The sequence below is a fragment of the Benincasa hispida genome, chromosome 2 (genome assembly GCF_009727055.1).
Source record: "Benincasa hispida cultivar B227 chromosome 2, ASM972705v1, whole genome shotgun sequence".
Taxonomy (NCBI): domain Eukaryota; kingdom Viridiplantae; phylum Streptophyta; class Magnoliopsida; order Cucurbitales; family Cucurbitaceae; genus Benincasa; species Benincasa hispida.
The window spans coordinates 15435852-15454894 of record NC_052350.1 but is presented as its reverse complement, the minus strand read 5'-3'; the positions used below and the strand labels follow the sequence as shown (position 1 = coordinate 15454894).

Genomic DNA, 19043 nt, shown 5'->3' with positions numbered 1-19043 from the left:
TATATATATTATATATAATGCAATTTTGAGAAATGCATATTGCTCAATGAGTTGGTTTTTGGTGTTGAATTTGTTTGTTAGTTTTGTTATATGATATGACTAATTTGAGGGATTTAATATGGTTTATGTAATTTGCCACTAAGGTCCCCAAAGGAAAGGCATTGGAAGTTTGTGATTTAACACATGGATCCCAATGTATGTTTGAGAAGTGGGGGGTCTCAATAATTAATACTCTTTTGTAATTTGTGCCCATATGATTGTGAATAAGTGTTGATTTTATTTTTCTTTTTCTTTTTGAAACAACAAATCCATGTTACAAATACATGAGTTGGTTATGATAATTGGGAGTTTTTGATTTAAAGAAATTGGTATTTACACTATGATCCTTTAATTATTGGATTAATACATGATGATTGAGATAGAAATAATTGGTATGAATGATCTATTTCAATCTATGAAGATTGATGGGTAAATTGTTTATTGGAATAATAGACTTGAGAAAAAAAAGATGAAATAACTTTTTTTGATTTTCTTATGTTTGGTGTTTTTAGCTATCAAATCATAAGTAATTGGTGGTTTGATTTTGGGAAGAAAAAGGGGAATAAAGGGGTTGAGATGCCTAATTACTTTAATTACAATTGGAAAATGCAGTTCAACAAATAGAAATTCTATGATTTGTAAAAAGTGTCTTTCATTATAATTCCTTTTAGTGAATTTTTCATGATTTGATATTTTTTTAGAGTTATTTTCCACATCCATCTAGTGTTCTTGTCCATTTCTAGTTGGTTCTTCTCTCTTTTCCTTTTTATTATTGTTATGATTATTTTATTTTAATAATGCTACAAATAAGATATAGATGTTTGAAGTTAAAGTGATGAATTCACTTGAAGCTCTACCTAAAACTATTTTTAAACTTAATTTTCCTTTTGAATTGGGCTCATAATTTAAATGGTTGGAAAGAAAATATTAACTGATTTTTTTAACTGAGTCCTTTATAGATTAGAAAATAAGAATAATAATGGTAAAAACTGATTCTATTGGATAACTATTGGATTTTTTAAAATTGTATTTATTTTCTTACAATTTTATCACGACTTTTATCTATTCTAATTAAATGTTTAAATTTTTAACCAAGAAAATGAAAATAAAATTTTAAAAACTATGGATATATCAAGGGTAGAGAAGCTCAAGTCAACTTTCTAAACTTGGTTTGAGATTTGGAAATACTTCTAAAAAATAGATAACAAAACCAAGAAATCAATGGATAGAAATAATGTTTATAAGTCTAATTTTCAAAAAATGAGATGAAACAAAGCTTTAATTTTAAAATTTCAAATGTTAGGCACTTTTCTTTTCCTTTTAATACAACACAACTATAAGAGTGACTTTCGCCTTCAAAGATCGTGTTCATTATCGTTGAATTAAGTTTAGTTTAACAATGACACCTGATATCTTATTTAAGTTTTATATATGTCTTAAATGGAAGTCTCTCTCAAAATAAATAGACATTTAAAATGTTATAAAGTTCAAAGATTAAATTATTCGTTTCATAAAATTTTAAGAACTACAAGTATCTTCTTAACCGATAAAGATAGACTCATTCAAAATTTTAACCACAATCTGACTCACAATATTTTACCTTGAGTCACTTATTATTATTTTTATTTTTTTTAGAAAAAGAAAAAGAAACAAAAGCAATTAGAAGGTTTTACATAATAATGCATAGTTTAAAAGGAAAAAAAAGGTTGAAAAGAGAAGAGTGATGTAAACATGAAAAGGCTGTGAATGGATAAGATAGGAGCGGGAGGGGTAATAAGGTAAATAAAGAAGAAACTAATTTCAATTTTTTTTTTTTTTTTTTGGTGGAAAAGAAAATAAGAAAGGCAGATTTTGTGCAATGAAAAAGAGGATTTAGATGCCAAAAAAGAAGCACACAAGTTATAATGACAAAAAGTTGAAAAAAATTAGAATTGTTATTTTATTTTATTTTATTTTTTAAAAAAATTCTTAGGTGTTGATTTAGACGTTGAGTTATGAGAAAAGGAAAGATTTCATGGGTTGAGTTGAGTAGATCTTCGGCCTACGTGTTGACAACTGACATCTGACTCATCTCTGCCTTTTTCTGTCTCTTCCATTTTATTTTCTTTTTTCTATTTCTTTATTCATTTTTCATAAAGCATCTGAATTTATAATTTCCCCAATACCCAAACGCCATTTTCTTCCTTCCTTTCAACCTCCCATAATTCCCCTCCAACCACTCTTTTGATAGCGGGCGGCATTTGACACGTAAAGTTGAGTTGAGTTGAGTTGGTAATTATTATAGGAGGAGAGTAATTGGGAGAATTAATACGAATAACGAGATGACAAATGTGAGTTAACACGAATAATGAGATAATAAACATCTTTAATAATTACCAGACGGTGGGTGAACCCAACTTGGGGAGCCAAACACCCCCTAAATAATTTACTTATTTTTTTCATAGATTCCACCTAGTTCTTAAATGCTATTTTTATGGCAAGTGATAAGTTGAGATCATGATACTAGAATTTCCTCAATCATCGTTACGTATTTCACCAAATTATTTAATCATAATTTATCATCTTGAAAATTCTTCTTACATATCTCTTTATTTAAATCTATTTTGTTGTGTGATGAGAATGAAATGCATAGTGATATAGATGCACCAAGTATTGATTTTTCAAAAATACTCTTTCTAATTTCAAAAGCAATATTATCTTTAAATCTTTTTAAAATTAACTCTATAATATATATATATATAATTTTAAAGAAAAATTGAAACTCAAAATGATTTGGTGATCTACATTCTTGTTCTTAGTCATTGCCACACCATTTTATATATCCATTTTATCTAAATTTTTAAAGTTTCAAATAGCAAAATTGTTGAAAATATTTTTAAAAAATTATTAAAATTTCATAATCTATCAATAGTAGATAATGATAGATATTAATAGACTTCTATCATTGATAGATACTAAAGTCTTTCCGTGTCTATCTATTGATAAATTTTGAAATTTCTTATATTTTATAAATATTTTCGTTCATTTTTCTATATTTGAGAATAACTTATTTTTCTAAAAAAAACAAATGATAAAGTTTAATGACATTTTTATCAAAATTTCATTAAAAAACAAAAGATTCAAGGTGAATATATATATATATATATATATGAATTTTATAGATAGACAAATAACAGAGGTTTTATTTCCTGAAAAAGTTAATCTTCACCCATCGGACTAATTTTAAGATTTAAATTAAATTTAAACATTTGAAATACGATATGATTACACAAAATGAAATGAGTTCACAATAAATAAACAAAAATAGTATTTCTTTTTTAAAGCATCTAAAAATAATATTTTTTACTATATCTTAACTTTTAAAAGTGAATATTTATTTCATATTATTAATCTCTATTTCCTTTCGTTAAATCTTAGTATAGTACTGCCATAATTTCTTTAGAAATCCTCCTTATAAATAAATGAGTATATTCAAATTTGTTTATTCGTAAACATAGACATTAAATATCTAATAACTTAAATATATTCCAGATTATTGTTATACTAAAAAATGTATATTTTAATAAATTTGGTAAAAAAAAATAGGTTACGAATTTAGAATGGGTTATAGAGATTAGGTAATAGGTTAGGATAATAAATTAGATAAAATTTTAGAGGAAGGTTTATGTTATTTATATCATTCATCCTTAATTAAAAGATTTAAATTAAATAGATAATTAAAATATTAATAAAATGTCATCGTCTATTAGTGAAAGATACTGATAGATCTATCCATGTCTTTCGATGATAGATGATAGTAGTCTATTAATGTCTGTCACTATTAAATAATAATATTTTATTATATTTTTAAATATATTTAACAAGGTTGTCATTTAAAATAAATTAAAAAAACACATACTTTATAATTGTTGTACTTTAGATTAAAAAAATTTAATAAATAAAACCATTAACGAAAAGCAAAATTTTCGCAAAAGTTCTCGTATATTTTAGCATGTGCAAAATTTCACATCTTTTTAGTACTCGAACAATATTACTAATTATATTACATGTGTCAATATTTTTCAATCAATTATTTGAATCACGACGAAGGGTATTATTTCACAATTACAATGATTTGTGTTGACTTTACAAAATGGATTCGCCTAGTAGCTAGTGATCAATAAGGATCATGAGTTTAATAAAGGATTTAGATAAGGTATAATCAGATTAGTCCTAAATCCATGATAGATCCACCTACTTAGAATTTAATATCCAATTTCTTTGACACGTAAATCTTGTAGAACAAGGTGTCAAGATAGATTATCTCGTGACTAGAATATTTTATTTCCATAGATGCAATGACATATCCAAAACTTTAAGGCACATGGAAGAAATAACAAGTTACAAGTATAGCTACTAAATTTTTAGATTTTAAGTTTGTTTAATCCTCATACTTTAAAGTATCTAACATATCTCTAAATCTTTAATTATGTTTAATAGATCTGTGTTGTTTCTATATCAAATAGTTCTCAAATATATAATTAATTTTATGTCTAATAAATGTTTAAAAATTAATGTAGTTATTATTTTAACATTACTTGAGTTTCTTGAGTGACTAAAAGTATGTTTAGTACAACTTTTCGAGTATTTAATTTTGAAAATAAGTCATTTTAGAAAAATTTGAATTGTTCAACAACCACTCAAAAGAGCTCTTAAAACACTTTCAAAGTTTATTTAAACAATTTTTTTTATTAAAAGAGTTTAAATAAAAATGATTTTAAAAAAAAAAATTCTCTAGCTAGTCAATCCAAACAGACCTCAAGTGTGCTTCCGACCCATGGTTTTGCTTCTTCAAGGCCTAAGTCAACCTTGGATTTGGTTAGTTGAGCCCCAAGTGCTTGTTACTCATGGACTCACCTAAATTTGAAATTTTCCTTGTAACCTTTTCTTGTCATTATTTTATGTATTTTGTTAAGTGTGTCTAATCTCACCCCATCATATTAGACATTAGTAAGAGAGTGTAGATTATATATTTGGTTTGAAATATAATATTAGGTTGGGAATGCAATTAAAATCCCATATTGATTAGATAATGAGATGATCATAAATATATAATCACTGATTGACCAAAAATTTAAGTTTTTGGATTAATTGATTATTTAAAATAATATGATAATAGGTTTGAAATTGGAGTGCCACGGTCCCTATTATATTGTGCATAGAAGGGGAACAGGATTTGGATAGAGAAAGATGTAATGGAATCTGGTGGGATAGCAAAAGACAAAAACCATTATGATTAAAGGGAAGAAAAAGAAGAGAGAAAATTTGAGAAGGTAGCATATATCCACCACATCTCAGCCTAAGAAAGCCCTAAAGAATAATCCCACAAAGCAAACCGTACAAAGAAGGAGAAGAAGAAGAAGAAATTAATTAAAGTGTTTATGATGTAAAGAATACAATCAGAATGATTCATATAGTTTACACATTGTCTGGTGAAATGATAAAAGAAAAATTCATGTGATTTGGCTTAAGCCACGTTGCTTTTGAAAAACGCCTAATTTCAAATGTGTCAACGAAGCACAAGGGCATAAGCTTCATTTTCATTGAGACATTAAAACAAACACTTTATGAGAGCCATTGAATTTTGTAGTGAGATTGTATGAATAGAGAGAGACCCACCATTAAAGAAGGCCCATTTGCCTTTTCCCCAACATTTAAAAGCCATCCTTAGTTGAATTGTGACCTATTATTTATTCAACCCATTTTCTTGCTAACCCCACCTGCGGTTCACACAAACCACCCACACCATGCGCCCTAAAATCACTGTCACAACTGTTTCTCTCCCTTTTTCTTCTTATTCTTATCCATCTTATTTCTACGCCCTATTCTCTTCATTTAAGACTTTTTTATAACGTTTCTATTTTTTTCATAATCAAGAAAATTAGACACAATTAAAAAAAAAAAAAAAANAAAAAAAAAAAAAAAAAAAAAACTCATCAAAGAGGCTTCAAGAACCTTTTTCCATTCACTACTACTTTTGGTGGCCAAACTTGTAAATTTATTGATATCTCAATGAAGTAATCCATTCTTATAGTTAGGTTTATATTTAAATGATTTCAAACGAGATAACTACTTTCTCCAAACCCGCCCCATTTCATTTTTCATCCTTACAAAAATCTCCATTTAATTCGATTGGATTAGATTTTCTAATGAAAAATTATTTCTCATTTGATTTTTTTCTTTAAAAAAATCAATAAAACATATTAAATGATTGATCATCTTAGAATTTAAATTTCATTATACTATTGGTGTCAATCTAGAGGTCTTTCATTCTTCTATTTTATCATTTAAATTTGTATCACATCAACTTTGATTCTTCAATTTAATTAAATTTTCTATTACTAAAACTCTAAAAACAAATTCATAAAATTTCGAAAATGTGAATGAAAATTTCTAAAGTACAAGCCAAATTTAAACCCAAGTAGTTTTATTCATAGTATTAAATTTATGTTGAAATGTCGTAGGTTCGACATCGATATTAAGGGTGAATCAATATTTCTATTATATAATAGAAAAACCCACGAAGCATAAAAAATAATCATCAAAACACCATTAATATAAATAATAGACATATTAACTTGTTTGGAAATCATAAAATATTTATTTACTAATTTAAATTTATTTTTGATTTTTTTATACTTTTTCCAAAAATATCCATCAAAATCGATTTTTTTATTGTTATTTCAATCGAAATTTCCATAAAATTAAAATCTCGATATTTTTGTGGACAATAAACCTCAGTTCTATAAAAAAAAAAATTGAAAAGAAAAACCCTGATAATACCTTTAAAGTTAACTTAGTCTAGCCAAAGATAGCTTTTTCATGCACGTATACATTTGGATGTTAAATAATTTTTGAGTACTATAAATATAAGGTATATTGGAGAATTTGAACTCCCGACCTCCAAAAAAAAAAAAAAAAGAAAAGTATATACTTGAAATTACAAACTATGGGGTGTTTGACTTCCAACTTGCCTTGAGTGGAGTAAGTTATTATAACCCACTCAATGAAGTATTTCACTAAAATAGGGTTGAAGTTGCCAACGATTATAATTTATATTTAGTTATTGTAAAACTATTTGAAAACCTTTATTATTTACTATGTCTACGATTTTGTAACTATCATCTCTTCTTATTTGCAATCTATACTAAAATGTTCTACATCTTAAATATAAATTAGGTATAATATAGATTAAATTAAAATAGTTTACCTATCAAACATAAACTATAATAATCAGTTCAGCACTCTAAAATGGCCGTTATTGGAGGCTAATCTCATCACCAATTGGATTATAAATGAATAAATATTTAAAGTTGATAATGGTACGTGCTAGTTGTAAAGTGGTATTGGGTTAAAAGAAAAATATAGGTATGAATTTGGAGAGTTTCTGTTTAGATTATTTATTTTATTGATCAAAATTGACTGCACTGCACAGTCTCCATTTTTAGAATCTCAACTTTTAAATAAAAAATCTTTAATGCGAGAGAGATGAGAAAGCATTATTTGGACATATACTACCATATTGTTAAAAGGAAAAGCTAAGTGGAAAGTCTGTTTATTATTTCTAAGCTTGGAAAAATGAATATTGGAATTGGACACGAATTTGGTTAAAGCATTTTCCAGAGTTTGCATCTTTCTCACTTGTTTTCTTTTATTTTTTTCCTCGAAAAGGAAAAAATAATAGTGGTGGCACAAATTACCTTTTTCACTTTTCTTTTTTCAAAATGGTTTATCATTAAATATTCGACTTCATGCATATTAATTATCATTAAGCTAAGTTCATTTTGACAAATACTATATCACGTTAAATGAAGTATAATTCAAAGTTTAAAAATGTAATTTAGGTCTCTATACACTTTAAAAAAAATATTTTTGGATGAGTTAAAAAATATGCATATGTATTTATAAAGTTACTTTTCTTTTTTATATTTGTCCAGGTTATATATATGTATGTGTTAAATATATACTAAAATTTCATTACCCAGAAAAGGAACAATTGCATCTAACAACTTTAATAAACTAGAAATAAACTAGCTGGACATAACGCGACTTGAACCCACCAACCATACCCACTTCAAAAAAAGAAGAGGGACTTCTAACAAGAAAATGATCAAAATCGCCATTACAAACAACAGTGCTTGAATCTGGGACATGAGGCGAAAGAAGTAACTTTCACAAGGAAGCCAACATGCCAATTTCGTCCACAAGAGATTGTGTTTCTTTTAAATCTATACACTCTCTATTCAAAACCCTAATAATGTTGGACGAATCTAACTCAATATAAATAAGGGGTATATATATATACACACTTTTTTATATGATAAATTATTTCAAATGGTAAAACTGTTGAAAATATTTACAAAATATAACAAAATTTTATAACTATCAATGATAGATGCTGATAGACGCTGATAGATTTCAATCTATCAGCGATATTGATAGACACGGATAGAAATCTATCAATTTCTATCATTAATAGTTCTGAAATTTTACTATATCTTATAAATATTTTGATTTATTTTTCTATATTTAAAAACCGTCCTTTTTATATATACATATTGTTTTTTGAAAAACACGAGTAGAATATCATCATTTTGGTTAATTTCCATATATCATCGTTGTAGTTAGCCCAATCAGGCCCAATGTCGATTTGGGTAATTTGGATCCAGAAATATCGGGCTTAGGCGGGAAAAGCATGAGATACCATGTCACATGGTATATGATTTAATGAAATTATAATAATTTTAATTATAAATTTGATCCAGTTCCAATAGATTGTATTTAATTTAATCCATATAATCTTTAAGAATTTCAATTTAGTCATTATAATTTTGAATCCTATAGATTTTATAATGCGTAAAAAGAAATCATATGATTTAGATAGTTGGCTACCATGTATTGGGTACATTATCTTCTTAGATACGTGGCTACCATGGATTGAGTCTATTACCTTTTAATCCAAATCTTTTATTTACCATTAGGTTAACCTATAATGATTATCATCTCCATCATTGTTATAATTTTGTAATTGGAAAATACATTAATACTAATTATTCCTACCTATTAAAGTTCGTCTTATATTAGATCTAGACCTAACATTAAGGGTTTATATTGGAACTAATACTAATCATGTATCCATGCTCTTCTGAGGTCAAAGAAAAAGTACAGTGGACCTCACAAAGATCGTTTCTCAAATATGCACTTTGAGCTTCACTGTTCTTTGAATATCTAACATTTATCTATGGTTTCGAGGTTTGGGTTTGCACTAGAGGGTTAATTAGCTGGTTAGGCTCCTATCACATAAGGCTTCGCTTTTTTTTTTTTTTTTTTTTTTTTTTTTTTATAATCCAGAGAAACTATTATTTTCATAGGGGAAAATGAATATTCTAGTAAGCATAGGGAGTGTAGAGTTCCCCTAAGAGAGGAGCCTGAGCGCAATCAAGAGACCTTATAAACATAACAAATCAAATTTGCATAGTGACAAAATTCTATAAGAATTAATAGAAATGGCAAAGCAGAAGCATATCTAGTAGCAAATGCAAAGAGAACATAGCCAGGTTACAGGGCTCGAGGTAATAGATCTATACTAACCAATTTATCTTGTAGCATCCATCAGGGAGTATCATCGGTAACAAGGATATCGCCAGTCGATCTATACACGCTCATTATTATTAAATATACAAAGTTAACAAATATTTGCAGGGTTATATGAACCTATTTGAGATATATCATATATATGAACCTATTTGAGATATATCATATACCTCTTTCTCCTTATAACTCATAACTATGATTAATTATTATGGTTTAACTTCATAATGAAATTTATTGGGGTAAACCACATTTAGGAATGTTTTGCAAGATTTATCACAACAATAAAATCATGGGATCAATGTTATTCCTTTAGTACAGTGTAGGGAGATTCAAATAATATACTTTGTGATTACTAATATGTTAATATGTCAATTGAATTATGTTCGTTTTGACAAATTAATAACCAATTTGAACTTAATCACGATCATAGAGACATGATTTAGAATTTTAAGCCTATATAATGCGAAACAAAATTAAAATTTATGAAGAAATAATATTTATATCTCAAACATATGGATGATTTTTTATTTGTCACATTAAAATGACGTCAGTGAGAATTTTTCTTACATACAATCAACCTTAAATTATGACTTGGATACTAGTAGTTAAAGATAACTTATAATAGTATTATATTGTGGGATAAAAAAACATTATACCAATGACGATATTTATCTTTATTTACTTATATACTACCGTAATGGAGAGTGGTGACACTTCATATTTGAAAACAGATCCAAGCAGTAAATCTTTAGAGTGATTGAGATGGCTTATTAAGAAAAAGTTGACGTTGAAAGAACACGAAAATAACGAAATGCATATTTATACCTTTTTGGTCAAAATTTTTATGATTATTTTCAACTCCATGTAATATAAGACCAAGCAATATTCATTATTCTAATCTTTAACGAGTCAGCCAGTACAACCTTTTCTTTCCTTTTTCTTTCTTCCCTCTTTATCTAATTTATAATTTGTTTTTGGTTGTTTCTTTTTCCGTAATTTATTATTAATTTAAACGAAAGTTTTTCTTCCGACCAAATTGAGAGGAAAAAAAAAATGATTAAATAATTACATAGCTGACTCATTACCGAACCCCAGTGACATAAAATTTGTTACACAAAAAAAGAAAATCGGAATATTTGATCAACCTGATATTGATAATTAATTTAATATATATAATACAGTTGGTTAATTAATTGAGAAATAGCTGACCGTAAACTGCCCGAACGGATAGGGCAGCTCGATCTTTCTTTCTTGTCGTATTTCCTCTCCACCAACCGACGCCATGTTTGATGTTTCTTTTTACAGATGGATTTGGGCATCACCGCACACAGAGCCGATCAAACGGTCAGAATAAGATCAAGAAATCTATGGCCAATTAGAAGCTTACACGTCATGATAATGGAGGAATATAGGTATGGCGGAATGCAGCGGCTTAAAACTTGCAATTTCTGCAAAAGAAAAGGAAGGAGAAAGGGGAACGGAATCGCTTTTACATCTCTCTCTTTCTCAATTCTCTGTTTTATTTGATTAGCAGAGGAGAGGGAAAGAGGGAGTGAAGATTACGATTTTGCTTCCTCTTTTTCTCTTGTGTTTTTGTTTTTTTTTTCCAGCGCTGGGATTTCTCATTGATCGATTGGTTGATTCATCGTCTTGAACGAGCTACGATCTTGTTGTGTTATCCTTGTTTATATATTTAAATTATTTGTGCTGCGGTTTGGGATGTCGATTGCACGGAGTTTTGATTTGTGGCAGAAGGATGCTTTCTTTTCCGCCGCCGAGGAGGTGCAAGAATCGGCTGACATGTGAGTTCCGTCTTCGCTTCTAGGGTTTGGCCGATTTGATCATGTACTTCTTGTTCTGCTTTTTTGATTGATTTTATTTGTTTTCAGTGCGTGAAATTCTCCATTTTTTCGAATTTCTATCACGTGGGTATGATAGTTGATTCCGGATATTGGTTTTTTCTCCCTTTCAACGATGTGAAGAATTTATTAACGGTCTTGACTTATAAACGAAGCCTTCCTTCCACCTTAGCTTTCGTTGGTTTTATGGCTTTTGTACCAATAAGTTTGCCAAAGGTGTCCTTGTACTTGCATATTCTTTTCTATGCGTTTTTGTTTTGATTTTATAGGTTTAGGGTTATACCTTGAAACCGTTGTTTGTTATGTTGTTGAGAGAGGGAAGACAGGAAGTGGAAAGGGGAAAGAAGATGTAAAATAGTGATTTTGGTAAAAACTGATGATTTGATTATGATATTTCATCAGCACAAAATGTTGGAGGGGAGAATGGTTAAGCATTTGGATATGTTGCAGACTAGTTCGAGCCGTTTCCTGTAAGGTGTTTCATCTTGGTACTGTCTACTGTGGTATTTGATGTCGATAGCAGATGAAATGAGGTGCACTCCCACAGAGAGAAAAGATTATCTGGTTTTTCAGATTCGCTAGTGGCTTTGTGAAGGATTATCACTATTTAAGTTTTGCTGAGAGCCTTATCTGGTGTTTTAGGCCAGAAATGGTGTGCTTACGGATGCAGGGCAGAGAATTTGAATCATGTCTCGTGGTATGTCCTTTCTCATTGAGAGTTCAGAGTCATTCATGACAGAGTTTGAGTTTGTATGTAGTTCAGAGATTGAGATTTGGGAAATGATGATGGAGTCTGTCGAGGATTCTCTTTTTTAAGGGAAAGACCATTTACTTTGGGAGGTTAACTTCTTTGGCGTTTTATGGTTTGTTTGGTTGGAAAGGGATAGGAGAACATTCGTCGGGGTTAAAAGCTGGGGATAATATTTGGGATGTGACATATTTCAACGCTTCTTGTGGCTCTTAATTCAAATTTCTTTCATGACTATCCTTTACTTTTGATTTTAAAATTTTAAGGTTCTTTTATGTAATATCTACTCTGGATGGACGTTTTGGATGTCTCTGTATTCTCTCATTTGTCTTAATCAAAGTTTCCTGTATATTTGTATCTATAAAATTCTCAACTATACATGATTCAAATTCTCTGAACTACAAACAAACAAACTCAAACTCTTCCATAAACGATTCTAAACTCTCAATGAGAAAGGGCATATTACAAAACATGATTCAAATTATCTTCCCTGCATCTGTAAGGTTGAGTGACTTGAGTCTAATATTGGTCATCCCTTTCTTTAAATTGCACTTTGTTAGATAAAATCATATCTTGATGTTGTTAAATACTTGTTCTTTCAAGTAGGATCAAAATCTGATGGTTTTGAATTTTCTCACGTTTCTTCTATCTTAAATGTCAGATTGGAATCCACATATAGGGCATGGTTGAGAGAGAGAAGAGCAAGGTTAACCGTAGAAAATTTGGATGAATTCACCAGGGAGTTGCGAACTGCTCTGGGAACAGCCAAATGGCAGGTGACTAATAATCTGTACGTAATTACTTCATTTTTGTTTTCAAAGTAGAGTGTCTCAGATATTCCTACCTCATTTGTTGACAACTACGACACAAATTTATTTTTTGTTAGGTTTATGTTTATCTGCCCTTATATTTAGCGATTTGTTTCTTAATTTTTATTATTCTGTATGCCACTCCAATTAAGTGATAGAGTTTGGTTTTCTCCTTCAATGTCTTAGTCTTTGAACTTTTTTGCATTAATAGAATACTTAATAGAATACTTATGCATGTCATTTCTGGATGCAAGTTTAGTTGGAAGAATTTGAGAAGGCTATAAGGATGAGCTATAGAAAACATGTGGATGGTACTAAGCTGGAAAGACATAGACAATTTATTGATGCCATTGAAAACCAGATATTCTGCGTCGAGGCATCATTACGTGAATATTTTATTGAGGAAGGCAAGCAACCCCTTAAATGGGTAAACCTTAATGAGGAAGAATGTGATGATTTAGCTGCATTTCTCTCTGGGACAACACCTACCATACGAGGTCCAAGAGATGAAAATTCAGAACCTGTACCTTCTTTTGAAGAATCTATTCATGAGACTTGTAATAGAAGACGAGAAGCAAGCAGTAACCACAGCAGCCTAGATATTGGCGATAAAGTTGAGGATATTCAAAATGCTCAGTTTGTCATGAAACTTCAAGATAATGAAATTTCACGTTCGAGGGATGATGTTTTATGTCATACTGAGAGGACAACCAATGGTAGAAGAGTGTGGAGTTCACCAAACTTTGATTCATTGACAATTGTTATTCCTGATGAGGATGAATGGAGAAACCCGATGGCAACGGTTGAGCCCACGCCTAAAGAAAAAGGATCAAGAACAATCCTCTGGAGGCAAACTAGACGGGAGTTTCTTCCAGCAAAGATTGCTGGTCATGTATGCAATCAGGTGAACTTTTTCTTGCTTCTGGAAAAGTAACATTGCACTTTACCATGGAAGTAAATACTAAATAGCGAACTTTCACAAGCATGAAAAGCGAACACAACTATTGTTTCACCATTGGGAACAACACCCATGTGTTTTATTTGAATGTGACTGTGATTAGAAAATCTCTAAACTCTTATAGATATTCATATTTTGGTTTGCCAGCTCTTTGCTAGGTTATCGGTTTGCAGGCAATTCCAGAGTCCAAGGAATCTGCAGCGTGGTTGCTCAGTTCAACTTACACTTGCTCTGATGTTAACTATTTTTTTATTGGGTAAGAAGTTAGAGCATGCATCTTGAAAGTTGAGGAGTCTAATTGACATAGTGAGGATGGTGAAATGATATACTGTTAATAAGCATATAAATTTGTAACTTGTATAATGTATGTGAGAAAAATCTTTGAAGGGATGCGTTGAGTTTCCTCGTGGTACTAAAAAAATCATGATATCATACTAGATTGCTTTTCTCATGCTTGAGATATGGGAGTCGGATACAACCTACTTGAATACTATATGTTCTATAGGTTGTACAAATGTGTCATTGAGTTCTAAATATATGAGAGTCGAACTAAATGAATTTCAGATAACTTTTGGTGCAATGCATTTTGATATCACGGTAGAACATTTCTATTCAGTTCATGTAGGATATTTTGCTTATATTTGGGGAAAAGATTAAAGGACAGTTCTGTCAGGGATCAACTTTGCCATTTTTCTAGCCATTTATCTTTACTACCAACTATTAACACATTTGTAAGAAAAAAATTCAGATGACCTCGGCTTGGACTTGCCCAATTGGGTGACTTTTTGTTATTTCTTCTTTTCTGGTTTAGAGTGAATTTAAATTTTATGCGTCTCTTATTTACCTTTTAAACGCCATTATGGACCTTGTAAATTTGAAAATTCATATGTTGTTCTTTATTTTAAAAGTATCCGTAGAAAGTTTTTAAGAAATATAATATGAAATTCAGACGACCTTAATTTAATTGTAGTTGCATGAACTAATTTATGTGCTCTGTTGTGGTATTTTTCTTATCTGGTTTTCCCCCCTTGTTGCAGTGCCCTTTGTACTTTATTCAACTTGACATTCCTGTATGAGACATCTACAATATAGCAGGTACATCTTTCTGTTTAAATACTTTTCTTGTTATTTGAGTTGCAAACGGTATAAAGGCTTTCAGTTGGTATTACGACAGTGCATTGCCACCGTTGGGGATTTTCCTGGAAGTTTAATGGGGTCATCAATTACTGGGATGATCAATTACAAAGTGAACAACTATTCCTTTGATGTCTTTCAAGTATAGGCCTTCGGCTGAAGCAAACTTTTGTGAAAAAAACAGAATTACGAAGCGAATGACTATTGCTATTAGTATATGACAACTTTGAACTTCTATTTTCTTAAATAGTTAAATAGGAGAAATCTTGTTCCTGAAGGATCAGAAGGGAGAAAAAAGATACTGGTTTCTTTTAGTTTCCTTGGGATTTGGGAAGGATTTTAGGGTCCACCACCACTAAGAAGTTAGTGCTCGCAAAATGTTCTTAAAATGGATTTTTTTCTGAAAGCTTCCCATCAACTTTTTCTTGTTTGGAACAATCAGAAATCGAACTCTCTTTTCTGGAAATTTGAAATTTGAAAATAATCCCATTTTGGAAATTTGAAAGTTTAAGGGTGTGTTTGGATTAACTTTTAAAGTGTCTAATTTTGAAAATAAGTTATTTTGGAAAAAATTTGAAGTGTTTTGGTCCACTGAAAATAGCTTCTTAAACACTGTCAAAGTTTATTTTAAACAGTTTTTATCAAAAGAGTTTTAATAAAATTGACTTTTTCGAAAAACATTTTTTTATCCAGTCAATCCAAGCAAACACTTAGTCCGCTGCTTTTGACTATTTAGTATGCATTTGACTTGTCTTTTGAAAAATATTTTTATTTTTTCTTGATGAGAATATTCCATGAGCAAGGTTAGTTTAGGACTTTCCTTTGAAAGAAAAAATATATTTTTTTAATTGGAGCATTTATTATTATATATGCATGTTTGGATGAAGGTTAGTTACGTTCTTTCACCACTCTTAAGTGTCTCTTATATGTTCTTGTAATTTCTCAAACCATTTGTGGTTCTCAGTGGGAAGGCCTTTGTTAAACCCTTCTCTAAAATTGTAACTAAGCACCTTATCATTTTGGAAATGTACCTGCTGCTGGACTAATGACAAATCTTGGGTACTCTATTGGGACTGAGCCCAATCCAGGCCTCTGTTTTGTCTTATTCCCCTAGTTTTTTAGTATGAATTTTATTTGCTTCAACTCTTTAGTTGTTTAGACTTCATTTTTACAATATATCTTCATATAGTAGAGTTCGGGTCAATTTGAGTATGTCTCTTCAAACTGCTATGGTTATATAACTTTGGGACATTCCATTCTTTAGAATTTAGGATGTTTAATATTCTAGATATGTGGTCATCATGAGCTCCAATTAATAAATGTTGTTAGTGAGACTTAAAACGTGATACCTAGCCATTCTTCGTCATCTGCCAATTCCATAAGCTCATATTTCCTTTGAAAGAAACGGCATTGTTCATCTTACATATCGAATGACTCATAACCTATCCCTGGTGATGTTGGATCTCGGTTGATTGTATACTTTTGATCAACTTCCAAAATTTTACTATTTGAAAGACTTCTGAATTAGGTTTTTCTTTTGTATGCAGTGGTTACAACAGATATAGATCTCAAAGCTCTGGAGAAGTGAAGGTGTTGTTTCCAGAGGATTGAAGCAGGCCAATTTTATTTTTGTTGCTATGAAAAATGTTAAAAGGCAGCAAGAATTAGGATATGACTAGAGATATTGTAGTGTCACAATATCAATATGTATGCAAAATCTGCAGTCATTTAAAACATAAGGCTGCTGAAGAATGTATTATAGGAATTGTGGTTTGTGTATTGGGTCTGTCGTTTCTCACTCACTCTCTAGGGATTATTTGAAGAATCAAAAGATTGATGATCGTCCTATCAAAATCGTCTCTTTAAATATAATTTGGTTACATGGAAAAGTCGTCCTCAAATAATTTTATTGACGATATAGTTTGAAATTATTTCTCTGGACTGGACTATTTAACTCGGTTGGGTTGGCATATTTATACTATTTTTCAAATAAATTTTAAAAAGCACAATATTATTGGTTAAATTATAATATTGATTGGAAGAAGATTAGAATTTAGTCTTTATAAATTAAAAAGTTCAAATTTGGTCATGTAACTATAGTGTGTTGAGATTAATAATTAATAAACGTGACATTCTGTTGGACTCATAAAGAATGTACCCTTTGATATATTTATTTCATATTGTAGTTGTTTTAGTTGGTTTACAACTTTTGAAAGTGACTGAGGTTTTAGAATCACTCTTCTGTCTAATAGAACAACCATAAATTTAGCTGTTTTTCTTTTCCTCTTGAATTTTTATTTTTACATGATATATTAGATATAGAATTAAACCGTATGTTTAAAGGCTCTAACTTCTAACTTAGGGGTGTTTGTTTTAAGAATAGACCGCAAGGAGCCTTGCTCAGTAACAAAGAAGCACCGTGTCATGCGGGGAATTCAGGAAAAGAGAAATGCCATACGGTGACATTGTTGTTGGGAATGGCCTGAACTCATAGTTCGTAAATGTTGTTAACATGTTCTATTTATCAATAAAAATGTCATTGAGTTTTTTATTCAATAAATTACTATTGATATTGCATCATTCTACGAAAATCCAATAAACGAATCCATGAATATAGCATGAATACTTTAACTTTATATGGCGACATAAAAGTTGATCAAGTTTTAGTATGTAGCCAAAATGGTCTACGAGTATATGGATGAGATTGGGTACCTCATCCTAGTGACACTATTGAATGCGACCCATTTTGTATACCGATACAAATGATGTGATCCAAAACTCATTCATGTAGAGACATGTGAGTGGGAGTATCCTATGTAATGAATTTGCATAAGATCGGACCTCGAAATAGTCACTTTTCTTTATAACAACTGTTTACTGTTAAAACTGACTATCTCAAATTCAATGACCTAGGGTTGCTCGATCTTAGTCCTGAGCCAACTATGAACTCCTGTTTATTCGGGATTATCCTTTGATCTGCATAGGTGAGAGTAGTCCAACAACACTGCTCAATAAGCCTCACATTCTAGGGATAAGACCGGACAGATAGCTGGGGACATAGCCTTGCAATATGGAATTCATTCCTACCCGATTTAGGNATTCTAGGGATAAGACCGGACAGATAGCTGGGGACATAGCCTTGCAATATGGAATTCATTCCTACCCGATTTAGGGTTAGCATATGGGTTGTTCTCTTAAGCGCTGATGCCTTGTCTTGAACAACGGGGCCCCACCTTCTCATGGAAGAGAGGGTTATGCTTTATAAGTTGGACTATAAATCAATTATACAATGGAGGATCAATGGGAGCTTAAGGAGCAAGATGTATTTACAGGGGTAGAATAGTAATCTTTGATCCAACTGTAAATATGAACGACATGTGAAGGATTGATTTACCGATTATGGTTAAAATGGACAGAAATGTATCTACAGTGAGGAGAGTGCAACTATCGAGCTATAGTGGAATGTTTTGGTAGTTAACGAATAGTAATTAATTTGGTTTAAAGAGTTTAACCGATTAATTACAAGCCGTTGGAGCTCATGATTTGTAGGTCCATAAGGTCCCTCTACTAGCTCGTAATTAGGATTAGTAAATTAAGTAATCTTGAAAAGATTTGAAATTAGGGTTTAAAATTGGAAATGTTCAAATTCAATTAAGGTTTCTACTTATTGTATTTGATACAATTAAAATGTTTAATTTTATCGAAATTAAACGAAATTGGAGAAATGATTTATGTTTAAAATATGATTTAAATATTAATTGTATAATATTAATTTCATTATTAATTTAATATTTGATATTAAATTAATAAAATTAATTAAAAGGTTTAATTAATTAGTTTCATTTAAAAATTAATTAATTGAG

At 30.1% G+C, this 19043-nt stretch overlaps 1 protein-coding gene across 1 annotated transcript; it reads left to right on the top strand.

Annotated features, from left to right (window-relative positions):
* Nucleotides 1-11101: 11101 nt before the first annotated feature.
* LOC120071263 lies at nucleotides 11102-17069 on the top strand. Its single transcript, XM_039023428.1, has 6 exons — nucleotides 11102-11474; nucleotides 12941-13055; nucleotides 13348-13992; nucleotides 14194-14302; nucleotides 15084-15141; nucleotides 16728-17069. Exons 1-5 carry the CDS (start codon nucleotides 11392-11394, stop codon nucleotides 15107-15109), a joined length of 978 nt encoding a protein of 325 aa, XP_038879356.1. The 5' UTR covers nucleotides 11102-11391; the 3' UTR covers nucleotides 15110-15141; nucleotides 16728-17069.
* Nucleotides 17070-19043: the final 1974 nt, after the last annotated feature.

Coding starts and splice junctions, on each gene's coding strand:
- LOC120071263 (XM_039023428.1), top strand. CDS start 11,392: ATGTCGATTGCACGGAGTTTTGATTTGTGGCAGAAGGATGCTTTCTTT. Junction 13,056..13,347: donor TGGGAACAGCCAAATGGCAG/GTGACTAATAAT, acceptor ATGCAAGTTTAG/TTGGAAGAATTTGAGAAGGC. Junction 14,303..15,083: donor GTTAACTATTTTTTTATTGG/GTAAGAAGTTAG, acceptor CCCTTGTTGCAG/TGCCCTTTGTACTTTATTCA.